We start from the raw sequence: 22233 nt of genomic DNA on the forward strand, positions 1-22233 counted from the left end.
ATTAAAGCCACCCCAAGCACTTACTGCTTATTTATCTCCTTGTGCCATTACCACCCTAGAAGGGCAGATGAAACGTGATGGAGACACCACGCTAGATGAACTACAGAGCCCCGGACACTACCTACTGAACATGGAGAGTCCGAGCATGGCGAAGATTAGAAAGGCACACCACTTACTGTTAGCTCCATTCTTGCCAATGAGGTGTCGGTGGAATTTGTGGTCAACGTTGATTTCTGCATAATCCATCCGGTTGATCTGCAAAGAATTGTACAGGGCTAGGTAGGACAGGCGAACCGTTCTCCCCTCTTGTGCCCTAAGTAACTGCCTGATGCCAGCATTGGCACTAACTCTCCAGTAGTCAGCTATAAGCTCCTGCTCCTAAGTGGAATGGAAACACTTCTCTGTTTTGAGCTGAGAGCACCATGCTTGTGAAGCACTTAAAAGAACTTACACACCTCCCTAGTTACAACTGAACGACAATTCTTCCTTCTCTGCATCAAAAGATTTAAGACCTGCTGCTGATTTTTTAAGAATGCCAAAGGTGAGTTTTGCAACCAAGTGCTTTGTTCATCTGCTACACAACTTGCCTCCTGCAAGTTCTGTTAAGCATGGCAAGATAGGGATGTGATACAGACGTGATACCTAACTCATCATCTCTGCCCCTTCTTAGGTACTGGAACTAGTAACACCAACTTACCAGATCCTTGACCATGACTTCAATCTGTTCCTGAGCCACATTCACATCTTCTGTAGGTCCTTCCAAAGTGATTTTATCCTCTCCTTCTGTGAATTCGATGTGAACCTTGAGACAAAGCAATCGATTCAGTAACAATTTTCCGAGATGCAAGACAGGTCAATGCTGTTAGTCAGGCCTACAACACCTCTGCCACTAAGAGACGTTTTCCTTCCCACAAAGCACACCCATTATTCTCCTGCTTTCAGAAGACGGTTAACTTACAATTTTGGCCATGCCACAGCGTCTAGAGCCTAGGGCTTTGGCGCTGTCCTTACTATCTGCAAGGGCTTTGAAGACGTTACTTGCCTAACATTTCTCTAGACACTAACTCAAAGTGAGAAGCCAAGTTTAATTCAGCATTTCCAGGTATGTTACAATATCAACTAGTACCATATAAAGCTTCCTTTGGAGGGCTCAAGCCAGAAGAGTAACTTATGATGAGTAGTGTTTGCCGCAGTAAAAGAGAGGCTCCCTTTAATATTAAAATCTGCGTCATTTCCTCCCTTGTTTCACCCACACCAGAATACATTCTTCTCTTCTACAAATAGTGATCTGGACTAAACCACATTCTACAGCTGAGGTGTACCTTTGGCATCTGCTGAGTTATTTTGGCCAGGTTTTGTCCTTTCTTTCCAATAATGAAACGATGAAGCCAAGAGGGGGCAGAGACCGAGGAGACGGTAAAACTGTTGGCCTGAAAGACAGAAAATCAGAGCAGCTGTTTGATGGACAGACTGGAAGAAATCTTCACAAAAATTCAGGTCCGATTTCTATGTTGCACCCTCAGTACTGACTTAATGTAAGCAGCATCTCTAACAGCCCAACCAAGACCATTCCCACTCTGCCTGTCAGCGCTCCCAGATACATCTTTATGCGACTTTCTGAGAAGGCCTAGTCCATCCTGCCAGTACCTTTGCATAGACTTCAGTCAATGCCTGCCCAAGCTTTTCGGGCTCGCCTCGCAGTATCACCGTCTCCGAGCTACTGTCAGTGGGTGGGATCTCGACAGAGACTCCAGTTTTCTCCAAGATCTCCTGCAGGGAATTCCCCTTGGGGCCGATGACATACTTGTGCTGGGACTTCTTCACCTCCACGGCAATGGTAGTAGTCTTCTTTTTCTGTGGGGGCAGAGGCACTGGGGCATCAATCACAGGGGGCCAGGGAAGGACAAGAGTGAAAGGAAGAGGCAACAGATGCAGTGAAACTCTGCACCCAGGAAAGAGCAAAGCAAAGGCGAGCGCACTGGTTCTGCAGTACCCCAGCACCCTTCGGGCCCTTACCCACAGAAGGCTTTGCGCTCACAGATTCACAGTTGACTGGTACTCTGTGGCAAACTCCCTGGGACACTACATGGAGGAGACCACAGGCACGCACACACACGCAGTCTTGTACGCACGCACACGCACACACACAGTCTTGCACAACAGGGCTCAACACCTAGCTGTCCCCCAGGCAGTACTGTAACGCAACACCATGTAGGCTAGTTGGCCACAAGCTGATTATCTCTGCTGAAATCCAGACTGGTAAGAATACAGACCTAACCATGAGGAAAAACAGCTCGACAACCCACAAGAAGGATATTCACAATGATGCTGGCTGTGGAAAATAAACTGGAGTGAAATTCACTCTTCAGCAACTTGTACTTATGTAACAACTTTGATGATGTGAGGTGGCCACCACTGGAGACTTCACACTTCGCTCCTTAGTAGCACCTGTGTGAACAAGAGCCAGGGGAGCTCTTTGTGGTCTGCTGATTCCCCCCATGACACAGAAAAGCGGGACGTCTGTCACCTCCCTGGTAGCATCAGCCCAAGTCCTACTCTGCTGAGTAAGGAAATGGTAAGACCCAGGGCTGCAAGGGCTGCGGAGCCAAAGCTGACACGAGGAGGATGTGATGGAGAGATGCACAAGAAGAACAAGAAGGGAAGAGGGACTACAAACAGGTGGGGGGAAGCTGGGGATCTTTTACAGACCATCCATACCTTCTCCTCATAGATCTTCTTAACACGAGCGACAGCCTGGGCTAACTGCTCCTTTTCTCCGGTGAAGACTATCTCTGTCTTGTTGACACTGGGTGGAGGAATGTTGATGCGTGTCCCTGTGTCCTGCATGAGTTCGCTCACCAGCTTGTTGTAAGGGCCAGCGATGAAGGGGTGGTACACTTTCTCCACATCCAGCCGCTCCACGGCACGCTTATCCTACAGGAGCCCAGAACAGACCTCTGTGGGAACTGCCCTCCGTAATACAGTCTCTGCCAGACACCAGTACAAGCTAAGTTCCCAGTGCTACCCTACCTGACACTCGGGCCCAGGCACCCTTTCCAGTCTGCAGGCTTGTAGATCTCCATCCACCCCCTTCAATCTACAAATCCTGCTGTTGCTACAGACGTTTTACGATATTCACTTCTGTAACATCTTGCCTTATCTCAGCTGGTACCTTATTATGGTCCATTTCAAATATGAACCAAACTTACTGGAATTCAGAGATGGTCGAAACAGAGAACCAGAAGTTGCAGAACCCAACATAGGTGCTCATACAGTCAGCAGCACAGTACACATCTCCGCTCAGACTAATACTAGCCACTGAGCGTGGCCAGAGTGGCTACAAATACCTAATATTCAGTGGAGAAACAAAATGGCACTCTAGCTAATACCATGAGTAAGATTACAGCACTGAGGTACCTGCTCAGCAGAGATAAGCAGGATCTCATGTCGGGCTTTCTCAATCCCTTCTTTAGTGCCGGTGATCTTGATCTGGTTGCTGGGGTCATCCGGGCGGGGGATCTGGATTTTAGTTGCAGTTTTGAGCTCCAGGTCCTGCAGCTTCTCGCCGTTCTTTCCAATGACAAAGCGGTGGTGCTCCTTGGGGATAGCAACTGTTGCTGAAGCCTGAAAACACAGGAACCAAGCATCTGTGAGAATCCTTGCCTACTGCAGTAGATCCACAGAAGCAGAGCCAAGGAAAGCAAGTTAGATGCTGCTCAGCAGTACCACTAAGGAGCAAACACAATGTCTTCCCAGCACATTCTGTCTAAGGACCGATACTGCACCAGAACAGTTGATCTACGATACCTGTACACCAGGAGTCTAAATCCCACCTTTCATTCAAAACCCTTCAGTTTCTACAGAAGTGATACTCAGAGTTTGCAAAGGCCTTCAGGCACAGATGAGGAGGTGCCTGTCTTTCAGCACGACAAGCAGAAGCAGTACCAGACAACAACTGAGACGATGGCTCAAGGGTGGCGTTTATCTGAACTCTGACTGCTGCTAAAGCTACAGAGAACAAGACACACGGTCTGACTCCTAGGAAACAGAAATTCAACACCAGAAACCTATTTGAGCAGGCAGACAGCTATGAAACGCTTACTGCTACTCACTGGTGTCTCCAATCTAACACTGCTCCCAGGGCTACGTGTAGAAGAACCCTCACAGAAAAGGGGTCCCGAGAGATTCCCTCAATTTACCTTCAAAGGGCTGTTTTATAATAGTAATTTCTGACTTCTTCCCTTCTCACTGAGTTTTTATCAACATGCTAGCTTATCACTGCTACCACGCTCTCAATACCTGTAAATATTTAACTACTAACAGCAATTAGGCACTTAAAATTCAACCTACACTGGAAAAAAATAAAAAAGATCATTTGGTCTTCAACTCTGTGTCCCTATAATGAAGCCAGCCAAACCTAGGAGAGCTGGAAATACAGACACACCTTTGTCTGGGGCCAGGGCAGTAGGAGGTACGTTCGGGGACAGTTGGTCATGTATTTGTGGCCGTGTATTTCAGCACAACCTGAATTAATTTTTGAAATGGACCTTATTTAGGGTTTGTCCCTCTCTCTTCCCTCTGGTAGGGTATGACACATGATTTGAATAGCACTGAAGCAAAATGCAGCATTAACTACTGCATTAACTACCTTTGACATTACACTTCAATGCGCACTACAAGACCTGGCTGTGATACAGCTTGACAAGAACTACCACCCTAACTATGAACTCAAAAATCTGAAGGTTACAAATCAAAACCTAAAGGACTGAAAGGAGAAGCAATTGAAACAACGGGGCTGTGGCTCCTTACCAGTGTGGCTTGAGTTACTCAATGCAGAACCCTGATCTGAAGCTTTCAGCTTCTGGCAGGATTTCCCTCTTCTCTACCTGTCATTCTCCCATCTCTCCACGTTCTCCTCTGAAGGACTACGGAGAAGGCACAGTCCCATTCCCCCATGCTGCTAGCTTCGTGTGAGGGGCCTGCTCCCCCTCCAGCACCAGCACCTCAGCATAAAGTCACTGTCTGCAATTCAAGTGTTCTGAGATTGCAGACTCCACCCTCCATGCAACAGCATGGCCTGTAATTAGCTTTGAACCCTATTTTAAGCCTCATCTCCATTCCAAATTGCCAATTGTATGCTTTGAAAATATACAGCAAAGCTGAATTACTCATCTAATAACACCTCTTTGGCTTATAAGCACACACGCCCAGGGGTCCCAAAACATTTGCAAGTCTTGGGGAAGAGCAAAGACGAAGTGTGAAACAGTTAGATGCCCTCACCTGAGTCTGCAGCCGAGCGACAATCTCCTTCCGAGCCTTCATGACTGCTTCCAACTTGCCAGAGACCATGATGGAAAGGCCTTGGTCCTTTGCGAGAGACAGCTCCAGGTGAGCTCCTGTCTTCTGCATGATGTCAAGGCAGATCTTGGCCTGCTCGCCTTCTCCAAACTGATTCATGTCCTTGTATTTCCTCTCCTCCAGTGGCACATGAAACACCTGCTCAGCCACAGGACAGATGGGCACAGCAAGCAGTCAGTACGCTTTTGATTGCCAGTGCCTCCCTCCACTGCCGTACTGGACTCCACTGACATAGTAAATTCCCAGCTTCGTGCAACCCCTCAGCCCTTCCAGTGGAGACACCAGCTGCAAGCAGGGAAAGTGCAAGAGCACTTCAGCCGGCAGCCTGTCCCACGCCAGGGGTCTTCCTAAAGTATGGCAGGCAGGAGTGCTAAGCTATGGTGGGAATATTTTAACACATTAGCGCTTGTTGCTTGAATTCTGCAATCCTCCCTTCAGGCCTGCTCTAGTAGCTATTTGTGCAACAGGGATCGAGAGCTTTCTCTGAATAGTTTTCCAACACATCCTTCCCCCCTCAGAGTGGTCTTAGGTCTCAGCTGCAGTCCTCCTCGCAGCCTGGGAGAACGTAGAGCAAAGAGCCTGCCAATCTGACACATGAAGGATTTCACACTCTGGGGAAAGCGAGCTTCACTTCGCCTACTTTTTGGACGAAGGCTGGGCCGGGGGGGATAGGGCACCTGCTCCCACCAACCTGAGTGATGACAGAAGCCTTTATCGGTCGGATTTTGCTCCAGGGCCCAGCAGGTTCCTGGGCAGCTTCCAAACATGGTGCTTTCTCAGGGAGCGGAGGGAAGGCTTCCTTGTAGGTTGGAGGATCATTCTCTTCTTCAGAGTTTAAAGCTGTAACTGAGGTGAAACAAACAGGGTGAAGAGATGCTCTCCAGGCAGAAACGCCCCTGTTCAGCACAGGGGGTGCAAGTGTGTTCAGGTTATGTGTTCCCTATGCACACGCTGTGTGTTCCCTATGAAGGGAGAGCAAAGGACGTGTGCACTACTATTAATCCTATTAGGGTTGTGTTTGTGGAGCAGCCAACTCTGGAGCACAACTGACCTCAGTACAGTACAGACCGCAGCAGATGCCGTGACCAATCAGCCTTGTCTGAGCAGACACTTTGGATGCAGAAAGTGAAATGTGCAAGCAAATGGTGGCAGCAAACAGCACATTTCTGCAACCTTTGTAAAGAGGAGCTAATGAAGGGATAACAAGCTGAGCAGGAAGAACTGAACGGAACAGAGCAAGGCTGCAAGTCCGAAGGGGATAAGACAAACGTACACCAGAAGGAAGGCAGGGAGAAGCACTACAGTTAGAAGCAGACTGCAGGGAAAGCCTGGATGGGGACCTTATGCTCCACTCAGTTGTGCGCTGGACTGTGCCAAGTGGGCCAGCTGGCAGCTGGAGGATGGGTGCAGAAACGCACCAGCGAGCCAGTCAGCACAGTTACACTGACATCCCCCCCAGAACCTGGATGAGCAAAGGAAGAAAACGACCGAGTCCAACACGCTGATCCCATGAGGCTCCCTTGCAGCCCAATCCCCCACTGTTGCATGTATGCTGTCCCATGGCTGACAGAATTGCCAGTCAGAGCTCTGTGGAGATCTGAGGCTTGCTTCCTCCTGGCTCTGCACCGCGCAGCATCACCTCTGTGCTGCCGTTGGTGGAAAGCCAGAGTACGTGGTGAGCCACCAATCTAGGAACGAAGAATGCAATTTCTGCACACTTGTGGTGAACTGGACGCCTGGAGTGAGCTTGGGTAACAGCAAGGAACCTTGTTTGTGTTTAAAGGCACATCATGGGAACTCAGCTGTGTTTCCTCACCTTTCACCTGCTGCTGAGCCAGGCCGCTGCGGTGTTCAGCGAAGCTCTCCTGGGTCAAAACTGCCACGGAGCTCATTGTCGACTTCCCACCCACACACAATCCGGGTATGCCACTGGAAGAGATGGAGGAGGCAGCACTATTACCAACGCCGTTTGAGATGCACAAAAATTACTCCACCAAGACAAAGCATGTGTTACTAAATGCTCTTCTGGTCAGCCAGACACTACAAGGCACCTACAGTGCCAGTCACAGCTGCCCAGTTCTCTTACTGGACCAGAGGGGAGCTCACAGCACAGCGGACACCAAAACCAGAGCTCCTCATTAAGAAGAGAGAGGATGTGCAACCTAAGAAGGTCACTGGAAAGGGGGACAACAGAAGTTGTTAAAGGATACTCTAATTAATCTATCTATTATTAAAGGCGTGCGGTTTTTAAAACAGTATCCGAAGGTCTAGATAGTCCAAGACCACTGTTTAATCCTGCAGAGAAAATGAAAAAGGCTCAGGATTCTACCTCTTCCTAAAGATGACTTATTTAACTGTCTGAACTGCTGCTGATTTAGGGGTACACTCAGAAAGCCACTCTGATAAGCATGCTTAGCAACAGCAAGATCTTTGGCACTCCCAAAATAGGAACTTACCAGCTAAATGGTCAGTAGCCAGAGAGTCCGTCCTGTAAGCTGCCCGTTTGTCAGCCTGCCAGCTTTTGCTTTATAGAAAAAGAAAAGAAAAATATTTATGTGGCTGCTCCAAGACTACAGGAAAACACAACACCCCCGTTACTGTAACTTTCAAGAGAGCACTGACTGTACTGTGTTTCAAGCTTACATCCTATCCAAAATATTCTCATACCGAGTCACATCTCACCATACTTTACCTGTCAAATTTTACTAGAGCTACAGACAATGCTGCTGCCTGCTTAAACTTCTCAACAGGAAGCCTGGGGTAGCTGCTCTTCAATCAGACCAGCTACGAGAGCAGCCATCCAGCATCAGGCAAAAATACAGTCAATTAGTAACAAATGTGCAAGACAGACATGAAATTTCAGGGTTGCAAGCAAGCATCGACATCTAGTCAGAGGAGACTAACAACCTGAAAACCTGCCAACAACACTGCCATCAGTCAGAAGTTAGGAATGTAGTTTAGTGGAGCTTTGGTGAATCAACATCGACGGCCTCGCAAACTACGGCAAACGCTCAGGGCTATCCACACACAGCTACTGGCCAGTCCACCTCTCCATTTTTTACTGTAATAAGATGATACACCAGGCTCTGAACTCTGTCTTCAGGCCTAACCCTGTCTGTCGGAAGGAAAAAAACCCGCACTAATTTACACAGGTTACTTTAAAGGCATCCACAAGACGGGACCAGGAAAAAAAGACGCTGTTGGTGGGAGCTTTACATCCCCTGCATCTGGACCTGCAGCTCTGTTAAAGAAGTGCTCAGGAATATAAAGACGTAAGAGCCAGGACACCGCACGCTGTCAGATGTACGGAAGTTCACCCCCACACCCTCCAACTGCTTACGTGTGCTCTTGCTGGGTTTGCAGTCTCCTAAAACCCAGTGCCTCTGACTGCTCATGGCACTACAGATCCCTCCCCTGTGCAAACCCTGCACTGCTGCTGCTTCTGAAGTGAGCTCTGGCACTTTTCGGTAAACTGATGGTTACCATTTCTGGCCCGCCAACATGTCAGAAAAGCCGCCCAAAACCACAGAGTGTCTGATGTGGCATCTCACATCATTTATATGCTGACACTGTAAGGGGATGTAACAGAGGCTGGAGGGAAGGAGAGGAAAGAGCAATGAGAGCAGCAATGCAACCGGGCCATTCAGACCTGATCTGCACTTCAAGGAAGGCCACACAGGGTATTTCCACCTACTGCACTGCCACCTGCTATCAAAGCAATGGAGCTAATGTTACAATTAATTCTCTAACGACCTGTTACTGCGAGGTGACAGCTACCAGTCAGCCACACTGCCTGAAGCACAGCTTCTGCAGCACGCAGAGGCTCTGCAAGGCTGGTACGTGGGTACGGGTGGCTAGTCATCCTAGTCATCTGCTCTCGGAGAAAAGCTCGACTTCTCCCTGCTGGCCATGCTTACACTGGGGACTACACCACCGTGTCGACGGAGCCGCCACAGAACCAAGGGAAGTGGCACTGCACCCGTTGCAGGCTATTTGGGCAAGGCCTTCAAGCAGCCATAGGCTCCTCCAGCCCACCACATCGCTATCAAGGATGCCACCACCTCACAGCAAGCTGCAAGCAGGGCTGAGGGCAGGAGCCAGAAGCACCCCGTACATCACAAGCAGCTGTCAAGGTCTGGCTGGAGCCTTGCTCGTGGCATGGATGCGCTTAAAGCTCTGTCTCCTGGGGAAGTACCACCTGGTTCTGCTCCTCAGAGGAGGGTAAGGATGAGAAGTCAGTGAAACTACACTCGATACAGTGCTCGCCCGAGAGCCGTAACCTCCAGGCACAGCTGTTGGTTTCACTGTGTCCGCACCAGCTGCAGAGATCTTCCTTGCAGTCAACACCTCAGAGAAGAGCTAGATATTCAACAAGAAAACTAAGGGCAGTATTTACCCACATGAATTTCTGCTTCGTCACCCATGCAGTGAGCTAAGAACAAATGTTATTCATCTCCAGTAACCCCAAACATCTGGTATACTGTAGGCCTCAGGGATTCATCCCTGGCCAAAATTGGAGGCGGCCATCAGAATGGTATTTTAAACATAACGCGAACGGCAGCAGCTCAGGCACTGCGTTTGGAGCCTACACCTCCTCGTCTTCCCACTGTAGGTTTTGAAACTAAGGTTGCAGCTACGTCACGCTAGCGTGCAGCTGACTGGGTCAACAGGTTTTAAGCTGCCTGCTTCGTACACCGTCTGTGGCGCTGCCTTTGTGTGCCAAAAGAAGTTTCAGAAGCGTACAGCACGCTGAAATACGGAGAACAAAATCGTCCTGAAAATAGCCTCTAGCAAGGGCCAGACCTAACCACACGGGAAATATTTGTACGGAGTGAAAAAAAAGGCAAAAAAGTCTTGGGTTACACTGCCAATCCGATCAGTCCTCGCGGACAGTAATGGCGAGCTGTGCAGTATCTTATAGACGTATCGGCGTTCTGTTCATCGCAGTAACTAAAACCGGACGCAACTAAGTCTTGCCAAAACCAGCGGGGCTGAGCTGGTCGGGGCAGGCACCGTCCTCTGCCAGGGGCCGGCAGGCTCCGACCTCGCGGTGGCCGGTGACGCGGGAAGATCGCCGCTGTGGGGAGCGCTGGCCGAGATCCCCCAGGTGGCCGGCCGGCTGCTGCGTGGCAGGATGGAGCCCTTCGCGTGGCTTCCTGACGCAGCGGACGTGGGCGCGCAACGCGCCCGCTGCCTCCTCGGACGCGGCCGGCCTCGGAGCCGGGCGTTACGGCGTGGCTGCCGTCCCACCGCCCCCGGGACTCCCCCCGTGCCCCCACCGACAGCCCCGCGCCCCGCTCCCCGTCCTCAGCGCCGGGCTCCCGGGGCTCCCCCCGCCGCGCCCCGTCTCCTCAGGCCGGGCCCCCCGGGCGGCACCCGCGCACCTCCGGGGGGCGGGCGGGCAGCGGCTCCCGGGCCGGGGGGGAAGCGGCGGGCCCGGGGCCGGGCGGGCGGCGCCGCCAGCGCCACCTCAGCACTGCCGGCACCGGGGGCGGGGCGGCGCCCTTAAAGGGCCAGACCCGGGGCCGCTGTCACGGAGGGAGGGGGACGGGGGGACGTGGGGGGGCGGGCACCGGCCCGCGGCTCCCCGCCGAGCAGCGACCGGCGCTGTGTGGGAGCGGGGCGGCCACGCGGCCTCCGCGAGGGTTCACGGAAGGGGAGGGAGAGAGAGAGAGAGGAAACAAACAAATAAATAAATAAATAGAGAGACGGACCCGAGCGGGAGGACAGGCTCGGGGGTGCTGGCTCAGCCCCGGGGTTATTCACCCCGCGCCGTTTCGCAAGGCTCACCCGGCGCTGGACGGGGCGCTGCGGCTCGCGGCGCTGGGACTTCACGCGGAGCCGCCCCGCCGTGCCCCAGCCCGCACCCCCCGGGGCCGGGGCCGGGGCCGGAGCCCCCGCTCCCCCCTCAACCCCCCTCCCAAAAAGCTGCCCCCCCCCCCCTCCGGCCACGCCGGCCCCGGCTCAGCACGGCCCGTCCCGCGGGCAGGGAGGCCGGCCCGAACCCCGAGCCCCCCCCCCCCCCCCCCGGCGGCACCAAGCCCCCCTCACCCCCCGCTTCCCCCCGACTCACTCCGGCCGGTGCCCGCTCGCCCGCTCTGCTGGAAGGACCGGGAGCGCTCGGGGGGGAGAGCGGCGCGGCGGCCTCCGCCGGGCCTATATAGGGCGGGCCGCTGCCAATCCCCGGGCCGCACGTCAGCGGGACTTGCCCCCTTCCCGCCCGGCCACCGCCGAGCAGAGCGGAGCCGAGCCGAGCCGAGCCGCGGCCCGGCCGGGCGCTGGGAGCACGCAGCCGGGGGCAGGCCGCCGCCGCGCTCCGCTGAGGGCTGCGCGCCCCCCGTTCCCCTCGCGCCGATTCGGGCTCGGCCCCAACGCGCGGCCCGAGAGCACCCCCGGGGGGGGGCTGGCGGAGAAAAGTTCCAGCTCGGCACCAGGGCGCCGAGAGCCGCCGCTGCCACGTCACGCTGCCGGGGCCGGCCCGCGTTCCGCCAGCGAGAGCGAAGGGCCGGCAGCCAGCGGGACGCAGCTCCCCGCGGCCCCCGAAGCGCTCGCCGCTGTTCTGGGGCTTTCGCTCCCTTGGGTTCCCAGCCCCAGCTCTAACTCGGCTGCGCCCAATTAACTCCTGCGCGGCTGGGCGCCGCGGAGCCCAGAAGGCAGCATCTTGCTGAAACCCCCTCGTCCTGCTCCCCGAACTCCTCCTCGTCACCTGGCTCAGCAGTGGCCCTCTGTGGGGACGTGCTGCCTCGTACCTATGGGTACTGTAGGTCCTCTGTGTACGCAGGACGTCCTGCAACCAGCAGCATTGCCGGGACGTTACGGAGTTCTGAGTTTTTATCGCAGCTCCCTCTCCCAGACTGTTTAAGAGGGAATACCCTTACGCGTCTCCGTGCCTCTTCCTTTATTTGCAGTTGCAAGTGGCAGGAGGTTACTGGAAGGCCGAGGGCAGCTCACCGCGTGCCACCTTCACTGATGTCTGCTGCTGAAGGACAGCTGTCCCAGGCTGCCCTCCGCAGAGGACAGAGACATTCCACGGGGTAAGGGGTCAGGGATGAGACCCCACCTTTCCTCCCGCATTCACGAAGTGTCCCATGCATGGATGAACGCACATTCAAAGGATGCTGGAAGGCCTATTTCGACCTGACGCACCTTCCGCCAGCACCGCACCATCTGCATCCCACCGTGCCCAGTAAGAGACTCGGCACAGGCAGGGCAAGGCCTACAGGGGCTGCTCAGCGCCTCTCAGGCTACTTGCCCACAAGCGGCAACTCACCTCCAAATGCTGGGTTTGGTAGCTGAGGGGAGGGAAGACAGAAAATGGTACCCGATACCTTGACAAACACTAACCTGCCCCCCTGCTCCTAGCATGCTTCAGCAGCACTACAACAGACCCTGGTTTCTTGACCTGCGAGAACAAGTGGAAAGGGAACCTCCTAGAAAAGAACACCAACGTGCGACAGCAAGGGTGAAGGCTTGGGCAATCCACAGTTTCCACAGCTTATCAAATTGGCAGCTCATATCACCAGTCAGAGGGAGGACACAAAAATTGGACCGGCAGAAATATGAAACTTAAACAGAGATAAACTTAACACTGACGAACATGGGTTCCAAAAAACAAGCCCCAAACCCATTCGGTGCGAAAGCCAAGGTTGAGGAACCAAGCAGCTTTCCATATTGACTCCAGGACTCTTGGGGAAGGGAGGAGGAAACTTTCAGCTCCTTAAACCACTGGAGCAAAGACTACAACAAGGTTGGTCTTTGCTGGCACATGCACCCTCAGCTGAGCTGGGATTTCGCAAAGGATTTCTTCCAGCCTGTTCTTATATTGTTATCCCTCTTTTTCCTTCCAGAAACTGCCAGCCTTATTTGGAAAGCAACCGAAGCACGCTCCAAAGAGCGCGCGCACGCTATGACTTTATTTCCTGTTAAATATAACTCCAGATTTCTAAAACTGTACAAATAAGCACCCTTTTCATACCCTGGGTGCTCATCCTACACACAGAAGTCACAGAACACCACAAAAGAACTGCCCCTGGAAATATCCACTTTGGCACATCCCTCACCAGCGGCATGACAGAAGGCGGGCTGAGGGGAGACTGGGATAAGGAAGTAATTTGAATATTAAAAACAAAAACAAAACATGATGGAAGAGGATTCAGGACACAGGGCACTCGTATGCCAGAGAGCACTCAGGTTCTCAGACAAAGCAAGCAAGATATGCTGCTCAGCTCTGAAGCTATCACTATGGCCTCCCCTTCCAATGGGATTTTTTTTTTTATTTCTACAGGAAAACTCTGAAGTTAGGGGTCAAGTTATATAGATCCTTCCATCATGAGAACGGGGAGAAATCATCATAAAACACTGACTGAAAGTGAGTCTACATTACGTGTGTCTGAGTGGCTTTCAGACCAGATTTTATTTGCCACAAGGAAGGAAAATGCCAGAGGTGTTCAAGTCGGGCACCTCTTTTCCTCACTCATATATCATTACCAGTCGGCAGGGATTCTGCGGGCCAAATTCTGCCCTCGGCTGTACCTAAGGCAATCTCACCATCTTCAGAGGCCCACTGTAAATGCCCAAGTAGAGAACTGCTGGTAAGAAAAGTCTACCTGAGCCCATACGCTAATCCCAACTCCATTGTGACCAAGGGAGAGGGTTGGAAGGCGCAGAGCAGCTGCATGTGTTTGTCTCACGTAACCTAGGTGGTATAAATAAGGGGTCCCGGGGGAGCGCGACATCATTTGCCTTTCTCTTGGTAAATCCATCTTGTTTATAGAGGGCGATCCTCTCCCTGCACAAGCAGAGGGGCTGAGCAGCCACTGAAGGAAGGTGACTAACCTCAGCAGGCCTCTCAGGCCAAAATGGTTGTTAAAAGACTTATTTCCTGGGCGCTCTGACAATAAAATTATACAACCATCAACTAGCAAACAATATATATGCTGCCTTTCCTAAACTATCACAGGGCACTCTACAAAACGGGGACAAGCAAAATAGATTATTCTGGGAGAAGAAGAGGAGCAACTTAGTGCTATAGGCAGAGTTCCAGTATGAACAACTACCTTCAGTACCCTCTGACCACAGCGAGAGAAAAAGCTTTGAGTTCAGGGGGAGGCACGCATCTCTTACACTGGAATACTGTAAGGCAGCTGGATTTGGTGGTTAACACCGACAAACCATCAAGAGACTTGAGCTGCACTCTTAGCTTTGGTACTGATCTGCTGTGGTGAAATTCTCTCAGTCGCCCTGGCTGTACACACACAGTGGTCTTGATTTACTCTGCGGAGTTAGTATTTCATTTCACGTTGTTAGAACGCTGTGATCCTTGGATACCGGGTGCTATGACAAAACAAATGCCATTTCAGAGATGAGGAAGAAAGTCAATGGACAGTTTAATAAAATCAATCCAAATCCACGCAAAAGGTCAGAGGCAGTTCTTCCACGGAGACTCAGGGAGAAATCTGGCAATTTAACAGAGAAATAATACACTCAGACCGAGAATAATTGAGGTGGATTTCCTACCTGTGCTTCAGAGGCAGTTATAGCAAATCTAGTCATTGAAAAATTCGTCAGAGTAGAGGCAAAGTTCAGGTCGTCTGCCTTGGAGATCCAGAAAACACTTTAAACACAAAGGACAAAGTGAAAGAAAGTATCTTCCCGTGGTGCCTTACAGTTTTACAGTCAACCAAAACAAAACACTGACTTGACTCAAAGACTGGGAAGAGAATCGGAAAACAAGTTCCCTGACAGGCAGCCCGGACAGAGTAGCGGAATAGGAAGAAGTCACAGAAATTCAGAGCTTCAAACATCGGCTGGAGGTCTGGGGCCCTGGTGTGTAGCCCAGCCTCCTGCTCCCAGCAGGGCCACACCGGGGTGATCAGGGCTCCAAAGCTGCACAAACTTTCTGGGCAAACTGCTTATGCTGAACACGAAGCATGTTATTACCTGAACACGGTTTTTCATTTAAAAAATTACCACTGCGTGCTCGTCTTACACAGGTGCCTTCAGAGGGCTGCTGCGGCACTGCTGTTCCCTGCTCAACCTGCACCGAAGAAGAAAAATCTGCCACCGGTAATTAGCTGAGAGCTACTTCCCAAAGCCTGTTTGAACACTTGTGGTTAAATATCACAGTGAGCCAACGAGCGCGGATTGCAGAGATGCTGCAGAACAAAGCACGCACTATTCTCTTTCTGTTCTTCAAAAGGAAACTTTCACTTCACCCTCCTTTGGCTACCGGGTTGGTCTTCGTTTGTTTACCTTCTCAGAGTCCCTCGCTCCCTCTCTTGACAATTGTAATATAAAATGAACACGTGGCATTTTATTTTTTTTTTTTAAAGAGACGTTGCCAGAAGCTCTCATGCGCTACGTATCACATAGCTCGGAAAAGCAAGGGACTTGCAAGGCCTGAACTGCCCCCCCCCCCCCCCTTTTTTGCATTACTCATCACCTAATTAGACAATGTGAAGTTGACAGCGTCCCTTCGCTTCAAGGTGCCAGTGGTTTCCCTGATATGCTCCCACAGGCACTCGTGAGTGGCTGTTCTGCAGGCCAGAATCTGAGGAGCTGCCTGCAGCGGTTTCTAAAGGTGACGACCACTTCCTTTCACAGAGACTCTGCTAGGTAAGGAGATAGAGCAAATGAAAAAAAATAAGAACAATGGCAAACTAAATGAGACGCGATTCTTTATACCTTGCTTAGCTCCTTTGATTCTAGGTATTATACAGAAAAACGTAAGCAGGGTTATTCCTGGCCCCTTGAGAGATTTTAAAGATTCCTCAGTTACTGATGTCTGTTGGACAACGGAGACTTCAGGGAATGCTGGAGCTCCATTTTTATAAACTTTCGACGTGCTGTTTTTTTTTTTTTTTCTGAGTTCCAGCTCCCCAAGTCACATGGCTTTGCACGACACTTTGTAGATTTTCCTCTTTATTTCTACCATCAGGTTACAATAAACAGTTTGAAAACACGACCCACAAAAGCCAGCGTTACCGTGACGGGCGCAAACCTTGGAAGAACTAATAAAAATCAAGCAAACTTGCCGGGAGGCTAGCGATTTGTCTGGAGAGGGAAGGAACCCAAAACATCTTCCGTTTGGCAGCAATCCCTATGAAAAAACAATGAAGTAAATACCTGATTTTAACTGCTGCTTTCTGAAAGCTGTGACAAGAGCCTAGCTATTTAAGCATAACCTCCCTTTGTCCTATTCATAGCGCATGCAACAGGGGCTCAGCACATCCACAGCCAAGCACTAATTCCTAATCTCCACCAGGCCAAGCAAAAGGCTCTTGGTGAGTTAGAGAGAATTACATCACGGTGATCTGAACTGACGGGGAAAAAACAGACGGTCTTCCCTTCCAAAGCTGCAAGGCCACTCTAAGCCTGCTATGAAAGAAGAGAGACAGACAGCGGGAACCGAGCGAAGCTATTCTCCCTAATTGTTGCAAATAGTATTATTTTACACTTAAAACATCTTCTGATAACTGAATCAGTTCCAGTCCCACCCTGCTCATCTTTGGGTTGGAGCTGGAAGGGCATGTGCGCTGTTTTAGGCAGTTTTTTTGCTTTGACACCTGATGCCGTGCGGTCCTCCACCCACATGCCGCTATTGTCTCCGCTGGACGAGCAGCACGAGGCTGCAGAGAGAAATAAAAGGTTTAAAATCTCTTCCAAGAACTTCTAAATGTCTCTCAATACTTTTTCCGCTACGTACTGTTTGTTCTCATGTTTAGCCACAGCTCCATCACAACCAGAGCCATCAAGTCAACATTTTAATTTCATGACGCCATTTATAAGAGCAGGCGTAGAACTTCACGGTTTCCTCAGTGCTACTTAACCAGCTCTACTTGCAAGCAGAGCCACGTATTTACAAACGAGAGCTTCTCCAGAGATTCCAAGGGTCCCTGCATGACCAGGCACCTACATCCCAGTAGGCTGTAGCAAGCGCTAAGGCATTAATTCTGAAAACACAAGCACATACAACAGCAGGCCAACCATAACACCTGCCGTCCTCCCTCTCACACCCCGCCTGCTCTCCGAGTTGTTCTCCTCGGCTTTCCTTCTAGCTGCTCCGACGCAGGTTTATGTTCCCCTCTATCACCTGAGCAGAGATAAGAGCAAACTTACTTTCTGCTGTGCAATGGAAACAGCCAGCGTCGGGCTTGAGCTGAGAAGGGAGGGGCAGGGAGGTCAGGCAGCCCGCACCGCCTCCAGCACCCCTGGAGAGCCTCGAACCCCGGGACGAGCAGCAACGGCCCCATTTCGGTAGCTCCTGGCCTCTCACCCCACTGTGGCTTTTCTCGGGCTTTGCCCCATCCCTTCCAACAGGGCCATCTTCCCGGCATCAGCTCTGACCCTTCTTCACTGCCATTTTCCTGACCCAAACTGGGTGCCCACCCCATGCCCGATGTCCCCGTCCCTGCCCCAGGCTTTGTTTGTCCCCCACCTTTGGCAAACACCCTGTCCTCTTTAATCCCCGGTACGAGAAACACGGGGACAGCCAGAGGCAGGGGACCAGAAACAGGAAGAGAAAACAGCAAGCGGTCCTACTGCAGGTGGCCACACCTGCATCGAGCACTGGGTGTCCGGGCGCTCGGTGCTCCTCTCAAAGAGGACTTCAGGGATTTTTCAGACAAACCACCACAAAAACCACTGTGAAAAAAACAGTCCACCAAAACTAGCTGACGTGAGGGTAAAGGGACAGAGGGTGACGCCCCTGCTACGTGCCAATACCTTAGACCAAGCCTGACATCTGAATGATGCAAGATGGTTCTTCCAGTTAGCCGGTCCCTGATGAAATAGCTGCCAGAGGTTAGCTTTACGAAAGCTAGCCGTATCTGCTTTATATTTATGACAAGATACGATACCAGTGACCTTCCTTTAAAGTCCGAGTCCTCTGCGTGGGTCAGACAGCTCTTTTGTGGACTTTGACTGAGACCATCACCAAGGAATTACGAGCTTAACACAAGGAAAAGGCTGGCTCCAGCCACCTCCAAGCTGAGCGGTAACAGCCAAAATACTGCACTGCTCCCAGCCTCTCCCGCTTCAGGGCGGGTTAGGTGCTGGGACGCGGGATCACCGAGTACAAAGCCACAGCCCGCCAGTATCAGTTGTCATGGTATCAGCACTCCCTTCCAGAAGCGTTCATTCCCAGATATTTTTTGTGCAGACAAAAGGGCGTGCTGTACATGTTACGGGTCTGGATGGTTTTTACCAGAATCACCCACATTTATGACTTCTGTTCACATGCAGGACACTTGAGGAGTTCTGTTTGGCTGTCATCCCCAGCCCCTGTCAGCAACAAACACATCCATCAGTTCCATCCCCAAGTATTTCCCAAATGGTTCTTTCCCATTAGTGTAAAATCTTTAGAAAAGACAACAAAACTGATGCTGGAAAACAGTTCCAGACACTGTGCTGCTGAGTGTAACAGAATCTGGTACTACTTCCATTTTGCGTCAACAAATAAATCCATTTTACTTTACAATTAAATTAAAGAGTGTCGTTTAAGGGAGGTTGCATGAATATTACTGTGCTATTCAATCCTCTCAAAGGCAGACTTTTTCCTATGAATCATCATTTCTTGGTATCTTACAGCCACCGAGCCAATCCCTTCCCTTCTCGCAGTGCCATTTTTCCATTGCAGTTAAACTCATTAAGATTTCCTCCAACCATCCCCTTTTGCGGTCCATCTTTTTCTCCGCTTTCTCCCCATTTCTCCTGCCAGCTGCTTCGCAAGCACCTCTTTCGAGACTCCAGCTGGCCACAGCTCCCTGCCTCAGCTGCTGCCACTCAAGGGCGTCGTGCTCCTGGCGTGGCTGCCCCAGCGAGGCCCGGCTCTCACCGCGTGGGGCCGCGGCCACCACTGCGCTCAGCAACCTCCCGCTTGTGTGGCCGACATCACTCCTGCCTGGCACGGGGCTCGTGCGCTGCTCCTGCCGGGCAGAGGTTTCTTCCCGAGACCGGCAGCTGCCAAAAATGCCGTAGAAGAGACTCAATCCTCCCTCAGTTAGGCAGGAGAACCGCTGCGACGCCAAATCTAACGCCAGGTTCTTCTTCCCTCCTCCTGCCTCCTCCACACGCCACTGCCATTTTGCATTATTTAAAATAGCGCGCAGAAACCTGAACGGCTTTTGGATGCACAAAGGCACACACATCGCTGCACACTCCCTGCCTTCTTTGCAGGAGAAACCTATTTAACCCTGTCCAAAACACACAGACACAAAGTTTCAGTGTGCCTAGTTCAACCCAAATGTTTCCTGAGCCAACTGAAGTCAGAAGATCAGCACCAGGAGGCATGAATGTATTCCAGTCATTTACACGCTAAGATACCTACTCATAATTTGCAGAACAGGAGTAGGTATCTTCAAGAATTGAAACATCTACCAGATGCGAGAATCAACAAAGTCAGACCAGTCACGAGACGAGCGATGTCTACCAGCGAGTTCAAAGAGAACAATATGTATAATACAATAGCTGCTAGAAAGAACACTCGTATTTCTGGGAGATTGGGAAAATACCTGTATTGTGAAACAACAAAGATCACCTAAACAAAGGCAAAAAGCACTGCTTCAGCTTCAACACAGATAAGTTTCTTATGAGACAAAATAAACCCAGAACACTTATCTTAGCCCAACTACTTTCCCTTGTTAGAATTAAAACCTTACACAGATAAATCTTCCAGCAAGCCAGAGACTTCTATACACATACAATATTCTAAATAAAGAAGCTTTTCCCCCCGCTTTGGCCAGAACTTTTCCTCCTTGTTTATTGATACATCTCTTTTCAACCTGACTCCCTTCATACTGTGAGATTCTCTTCCACTGAAGTCACACCACGAGAGCTACAGGGCAATGTTAGTGCATAGAAGGAAGATGGGGGAAAAAGGTCATTGCAATTATGAAGCATGCAGGCTTTTTCCATTTACGATGGCAATATAACTCACAAGATTCTAACAGCAGATTTTTAGGATGTAAACAGTTCTCCTTTTAAAGCTAAAGGACGGCTAAATAAAGCCACAAGATGAATTCTCTCAGGTCTAAGTCCAATCCAGGGTAAGCCCGTAACCCAAAAATTTTCTTCTAAAACTAGTAATTTCTAAAGTGAAAATGAAAAGAGCTCTTGAAACAACCCCCTAACTTGGGACACTGCACTCTTGCCGCAAGTAGCAGCCTAACACAACCCCGCCAGGTTATGAGAACAGCTCTGGGTCTCTCCCCAGCTCCCCCACGGTCCCTCCTAACACGCCCTACCAGCCCGGGCCCTGCCTTCCACGCAGAGCCTTGCTGCCCACAAGAACCGCCACCGCCTCCCATGAGCACGGGCTCCACTGGAATAGCTTCTAGACCAAAACCCCAGAAAAACCCAGACAGAAAACAAGAAGCCACCAACTAACAGCGCCGCACTACACAATCCAACTGAACGCTCTCTTCTTTCAAGGTTAAGGCAATTAGAAAGAAGACCAGGGGCCTAATGCTGCAGCCGGGTTTTTCTTTACATCTCTTCTTTATCTGTTCTGGTATTTTAATACAATCAACACCTACTTAACTCTTGCATAGGCCTGTGTTGCAAAAGTTTTATAGGCTCTGGGCCTCCCAGTAACATGTCCTTGGACAAGTTAGACTCGTTACACCCTGGGTGAGCATGCCTTCCTCAGCCCACTTTAAAAACCCCTGTTGCAACTCTTCCAGCGGTGCACGTCTTCGTCAACACCACAAGAGCACGGCCACAAGGGTAACGTCCGGAGAGTAGGCTCGTACTGTGTGGGATCCACAGGGTGCTAAAAGGCCGGTGTTTCTCACTGTGGTGTCTTGCCAGACTACGCTTGGTGCCTGCTTCTGCTCGGAATGAGACTGATGGATCTGTAACTTCTCTTTCTGACCACAAGGAAAGCGTAAAGGCAGATTCCAGACCCCGTTTTTACTGCTTGCCAGTTTCTAAGCATGAGGACACTTGCTAGAGTCTTCCTCTTTTACTTTAAGGCTCATTTTACAAGTGTACATAGTATAAGCCTGAAGATTTCCTTCTGTAGATTCCTGAATCCAAAAAGAAAGTTCAGCCATTGCTGCGTGGCTTCTTAAAATCACAGGAATAATGTTTTCATATAAATCCTATACTATACGGAAATCCCAGATGCCCTCCCAGTCACAGTGACCGCACGTTTCAGCCACACATCACATCCAGCCTGAACACCGCGGCCTGGTCTCAGCGCCGCTGCTGCCTGCTCTGCCCACACCACTGGTACGCTGGGGGGAATCCCCAGATACAGCAGTACGATCCTACCTGCACCTGTACCAGCTTAACAGGCTGCTGTGCTCCAAGGAAAGAGCCTGTTTTGGGAAAGGCAGTATCAGCTGTAATACTGGAACCAATACCGTATCACGAGTAAATTTGTAAAGGTGTGAACTGCACAGGATGGCTTAGCGCACCGACAACAGCTGTGGAGTCACAGGTCACAGCTAGCTCTCCTGTCAGGCCCTTCTTCTCCATCATTCCAGTCTAGAAAGGACTAATGAAAAAGTGGAGAATATAACTCTAAACACAAGTAGTAGCACTGCAATGTTTTCACCATCTCAGGCAGAACTGGGATGGAGGGGGAGAAGGCAACAAGAGATCAGCTTAACTTGCAATGAAGAACGAGATGGGATTATCTGTCACACTATCGGGAGGAAAACGCAGGAACAGTTTACAGAAGGAGCCATCTTCCTTAACTGCTTCTTAGAAAACATTCAGGAAAGTGCCTTTTGAGAATGATCTAGGCTTACCGTATCTATAAAGGGAGGCAAAGCTCAAATTAAGAGTTGCAACACCTCTTCTAGCCCTGCCATTACAGGCCTCCAGACATTGTTAACTCCACATCTAGAGAGACCTTTTCCGGTGCCTGTC

At 50.9% G+C, this 22233-nt stretch overlaps 1 protein-coding gene across 4 annotated transcripts in view; it reads right to left on the minus strand.

Annotated features, from left to right (window-relative positions):
• The window catches only part of LOC121075140 (high density lipoprotein binding protein), a 37938-nt gene that overhangs the window by 13963 nt on the left and 1742 nt on the right, over positions 1-22233 (minus strand). For 2 of the 4 annotated variants that reach the window (XM_040568104.1, XM_040568103.1), the window contains exons 2-11: positions 7815-7882; positions 7175-7287; positions 6050-6204; positions 5281-5496; positions 3418-3624; positions 2719-2934; positions 1648-1854; positions 1323-1430; positions 698-802; positions 177-255 (exon numbers count right to left, since the gene is read on the minus strand). In XM_040568104.1, coding sequence (XP_040424038.1) covers positions 177-255; positions 698-802; positions 1323-1430; positions 1648-1854; positions 2719-2934; positions 3418-3624; positions 5281-5496; positions 6050-6204; positions 7175-7250 — 1369 coding nt within the window. In that variant the 5' untranslated portion in view covers positions 7251-7287; positions 7815-7882. Of the gene's footprint in view, positions 1-176; positions 256-697; positions 803-1322; positions 1431-1647; positions 1855-2718; positions 2935-3417; positions 3625-5280; positions 5497-6049; positions 6205-7174; positions 7288-7814; positions 7883-9111; positions 9130-11431; positions 20691-22233 lie in introns of those variants that run through there. The other 2 variants (XM_040568102.1, XM_040568105.1) reach the window with 2 other exon arrangements.

This window comes from Cygnus olor, chromosome 9 (assembly GCF_009769625.2).
Source record: "Cygnus olor isolate bCygOlo1 chromosome 9, bCygOlo1.pri.v2, whole genome shotgun sequence".
Lineage (NCBI taxonomy): Eukaryota > Metazoa > Chordata > Aves > Anseriformes > Anatidae > Cygnus > Cygnus olor.